Genomic DNA, 5,043 nt, shown 5'->3' on the forward strand with positions numbered 1-5,043 from the left:
TTTACGTGTCACCCGCACGAAAACGGCCACGCTCGAAATGGTGTCTTTTATGTGCCACCCGCACAAGAGCCAGTCCGGGGGCACTGGCAACGATCTCGCTCGAAAACCCTACAAGGCCAGTCAGGCGGTACTGGCAACGGTCACGCTCAGGATGGTACATCTTATGTGCCACCCGCACAAGAGCCAGTCCAGGGACCCTGGCAACGATCTCACTTGGCTTGCCGGGTCTTCTCACGCACAGCACATTTCCAAAGGTCTCAGTCAGTAGTCATCACCTCGGTGAGGCCCAATGTTCGAAGGTCTTGCCTCACCACCTACATATATATATATGTATATATATGTATGTAAATATATATGTATGTATGTATATATATATGTGTGTGTATATATATATATATATATATACGGGAACGGAAACAAAGCACAAAAATGAACTTTTTTTACGGACAACAGAATGTACACATAGGAAAATAGATGAGCCACTTATGGAACTTTTCGTTCATCAGCTGCTTCTACTCTAAACTAGACATTTCGACTCTTTTTATTTCTCACTTGTTTCAGTCAATTGACTGCGGCTGTGCTGGAGCACCGCTTTTAGTCGACAAATCGACCCCAGGACTTATTCTTCGTAAGCCTAGTACTTATTCTATCGGCCTCTTTTGCCGAAGTTACAGGGACGTAAACACACCAGCATTAGTTGTCAAGTGATGTTGGGGGGACAAACACAGACACACACACACATATATATACGACAGGCTTCTTTCAGTTTCAATTTACCAAATCCACTCACAAGGTTTTGGTCAGCCTGAGGCTATAGAAGACACTTGCCCAAGGTGCCATGTAGCGGGACTGAACCCAGAACCATGTGGTTGGTAAGCAAGCTACTTACCACACAGCCACTCCCACGCCTCATATTTATAAAAATTAAAATAATGAGGGTAAAAATTGATATTAATTAGTTTAATATCAATTTAAACTAGTGGCCTAGCATATTGAAAAAAAATCTCAAGATTCAGAAAATCATGTTACATATATATAAGAGTAATGACCACAAGGTGGACTACTAATATGCTAAATGTAGACCCCATATGGTTTGACCACTAAGAAAAATTGTTCTCAAGAAAATTTGGCAAACGCCAGAACGTAAAGCAGGCGAGAGAAATGAAAAACAATTTTCTTGAGAACAATTTTTCTTAGTGGTTAGACTACATAGCATCTACCGTTAGCATATTAGGAATCTACCTAGTGGTCATTCCTCCTATATATATATATATATATATATATATATATATATATATATATATATATATATATATATATATATATATGTATGTATATATGTATATGTATATATATATATATATATGTGTGTGTGTATGTATGTATATTTGTCTATGTATGTATGTATGTATATATATATGTATATATATTTGTATGTATGTATATATATATACATATATATATGTTTTTTTTTAACTAAATTTCCTTACACCAACAGTTTAGGAAGCAAAGCTTCATTTTACAATGTGATGAAAGTGAGGCATCTGATATGAATAAATTCACTTCAGATTAAAAACACCCATGACTGAAAGTGATCCAGATGTGGCTATCATAGAGTTATTCTAAACATTGTAATCTCGGACTATATTAGCCAATGCTCTCTTTTTCTAAAATTGCAGGGTGTGTCTTGAGAGAGACTTGACTGCTATTTCTCGCAAGTTACCTTACACATGTAAGTGAAGTAAATGGATTCTTTATTGATTTCAATGAGGACTATTCCAGCTGTTGTCCAATCAACTGAGCTACCAACTCATTGAATTATAAAACTGGCAGAGTATTCCACAGACATCTGTACCTTGATGTAATCCTTTGGCAGAATCTGTATGATAAAGTATGACAAGTGGTTCTTTGAATTACATGCACGGTCCATCAGATGGGTTTTCATAATTTCCCTTACATGGCATAGATTGGTAAAAGGCTAAGCTAGAAGACACTACCTAATGATGCTAAACAGTAGGACTTCATTTTAGCAAGTTGAACTTCTTAACTATTTGGCATGTGTGTGTGTGTGTGTGTGTGTGTGTGTGTGTGTGTGTGTGGCTATAGACACAGGCGTGGCTGTGTGGTTAAGAAGATTGCTTCCTAGACATGTGGTCTTGGGTTCAGTCTCACTGCTTGACACCTGGGCAGAATGTTTTCTACTATAGCCCTGGACTGACCAATGCCTTGTGAGTTCATTTGGTAGGTGGAAACTGAAAGAAGCCTGTCGTATGTAAATCTATTTGTGTATCTTTGTGTCTGACCCCCAAAGCTTGACAATCAGTGTAAGTTTGTTTATGTGGGGCACAATGAGGAGTTTTTAATACATTTTTGACTTTGAGACAAAATATATTTTTTACAAATGTTTACAACCTTACAAAAACTATATCAGCTAAACAAATGACATTCTCTAAATGCATTAAAAACAGTATAACATAATCAGAACACTATTTCCGAAAATAATCATCATTAAGACCAATTTATCCGGGGCAAAATGAGTAGCATTTTGCATTGGTGTTGCAACCTTTGGCAGGTATTTTATGAGTACTCTGTCTTTGTCCCAGAACACTGAAACTAGAATCTTTCCAGCTGATTCCGGGATCTGAAACTTCTTGGGACGCAGTGAATTGCTGTGGTATCACTCCATTGATTGCTGCTTGGTCTGGAGGTGGGGTAATAATGAAGTCAAGTTTCATCCATGGTGATGAAATGAGCCATAAAATCAGCCTCTCCTGCTGCAAACCAATCCAAAATCGCCTTTGATGTTGTCACTCAGATGCACTTCTGATCTGTGCTCAGGCATTTTGACGCCCATTTTGCAGAAAGCTTCCTCAGGTTCAGAATGTTGTGGGTGATGTTGTCAGCTTTTGCACAGGAAATCCCCAGTCTCAGCTATGACTTCAGCTGAAATTCAGTGGTCCTTGAGAATCAGGATATGCACAGCATCGGTTTTGTCCTCTATAGTTGTGGAAGTTGGCTGCCCTGACTGGGGTTTATCTGTGACCTCGAAATGACCAGTCCAAAACCATGACACCCAGATTTTCACTGTGGAGTAAGATGAGCAGCCATTCTTCAAAACTTCCTTCACTTTGCCATATATTTCCGCTGCTCCTTTGCTTTGCAAAAAGAGGAATTTCATGACCGTCAGTGCTTCAATTTTACTAAAACCCACTGTAGGACTTGCCGCTGTGCGCTAAATCTGCAAAAAAAAAAAAAAGTGAGATATATTGTATACCATCAAGATTTTTCCTCCTAAATAGTGGTCCTATCTCTCCTGCAAAGGTAACACCGCTTTCCCTGGAGCCAAGGAACCTTTCATCAACCTCTCGTATATATAATAATAACACATACTGCAGTAATTTCTGCTAAATTTCCTTGGGTTTTTTGTTACTTCGCCCATTTTCCTCTCTTTTGGCATGACAAGGTTTAACCGCTGTACAAGGATCACAAACAAATATTTGTCACGGTGTAAAAATCAAATATTAGACATTTCTCTTGATTCTCTCCCCTTTAACACATGCGAGCGTGAAAGATGGGTGTGAAATAATAACACGTTCGCGCGCGCATATATACACACGGATTGATGTCAGGTTATATATAAAGAAAAAATTGACAGTTCAAACAAGATTGACAGTTCAAACTTTCTCTTGCAAAAAGCACATATAGTGAAAATAATCACGACTTCATATACAATCAAAAAAAAAAAAAAAAGACAACGTTGCGATTAGGACGCTTTTCACAATAGATTTGGTAAATTAGTCTGACCTGGGGTTAAACAACAGCTACACTGCACTTCACGCATTGTCTTTCTACACTTTAATCTGTACTGCTCTACTTCGCTATCATCCACGGAATCAATGAATGAGACTACGTGGTCGTTCGACCTGCTAGAAACAGCAACCTAAATCTCCCTCAAATTCCATCTTTTTTGTGTTAAATAGAACAGGGAGACATTAGTTATTATAGTTCTGCATAACCTGAAAAAGATATTATGGTCACAGTAAAAATAGCTTTAAACTTAGGTCAGCGAAATCAAGGTTGACCTGTGCTTGCGGATAAACAACAATATCGGTCACACACACACATACACACACCTCTGTTGAATAACAGACGTTCGTGACGTCTGTTAAAATATTTTACCTGGTTCTGGTTTAAATTAAGTTCGATAGCTTGGAGACTGCTGATGCTGGAAAACAGTCGAGTGATCTTGTTGCAAGACAAGTTGACAGAGTCGAGGTTTCGAAGCTGACACAGTTGTTCGGGGAAAACATCAATTTTGTTGTTGGACAAATTAATAGTCCTTAACGCGGTCAGGCTGCCCAGTGAAGCGGGTAATCGGGTGAGATAGTTGTTATCAACAGAAAGACATTCGAGCTTCTTTAAATGTTCCAGTTCAGCGTTAGGAAGCTGGCGGAGAGAATTGTGGCTGGCAGTCAACTGTTTCAACATTGTAAACTGACCCAGGTCGGGTGGGCACAAATATTGGAGGTTATTGTTAGATACGTCTAGAGTTCGTAGGGTTTTTGAAAGTTGCATGAGCTCTGGAGGCAGGTCCCTCAGTTTACGAAGTGTCAGCTGGCAGGCTCCGGTCTTAGAAGCTGTCTCAATGTGTTGTTTGATGTTGGAGTTACCCATTTCGAAGACGAATATGACGACGAATGAACGAAAACAGAAACACAAATCGAGGGTCAGAGCCACAAGAAATATTTGTTTATGTAAGGACTAATGTCGGTTGTCATATGGAAGTCTTGAATTCGTCCTTTTTTAAGCATGAATCTATCCCGTTATTTACTCAACCCGCCATTAAATGTTTGCATTTGTCAGTAAGAGTTATCGCGGCTGTTATGCTGCTGCTGCTGCTTTTCTGTTGTGGTTTCTTTCTCTCTCTCTCTCTCTCTCTCTCCAAATGCGCGCGTTTGGGTATATGAATAAACACACCCATATATATGTGTATGTATGTATGTATGCACACACACACACGCTCTCTCTCTCTCTCTCTCTCTA

General features: G+C 39.1%; 1 protein-coding gene across 1 annotated transcript in view; it reads right to left on the minus strand.

Moving 5' to 3' along the window:
- The window catches only part of LOC106883729 (leucine-rich repeat-containing protein 57-like), an 8,210-nt gene extending 3,324 nt beyond the window's left edge, over window positions 1–4,886 (minus strand). Inside the window, exon 1 of the mRNA XM_052976446.1 lies at window positions 4,180–4,886. Coding sequence (XP_052832406.1) covers window positions 4,180–4,674 — 495 coding nt within the window. The 5' untranslated portion in view covers window positions 4,675–4,886. The remainder of the gene's footprint in view (window positions 1–4,179) is intronic.
- Window positions 4,887–5,043: the final 157 nt, after the last annotated feature.

This window comes from Octopus bimaculoides, chromosome 24, assembly GCF_001194135.2.
Source record: "Octopus bimaculoides isolate UCB-OBI-ISO-001 chromosome 24, ASM119413v2, whole genome shotgun sequence".
NCBI lineage: Eukaryota > Metazoa > Mollusca > Cephalopoda > Octopoda > Octopodidae > Octopus > Octopus bimaculoides.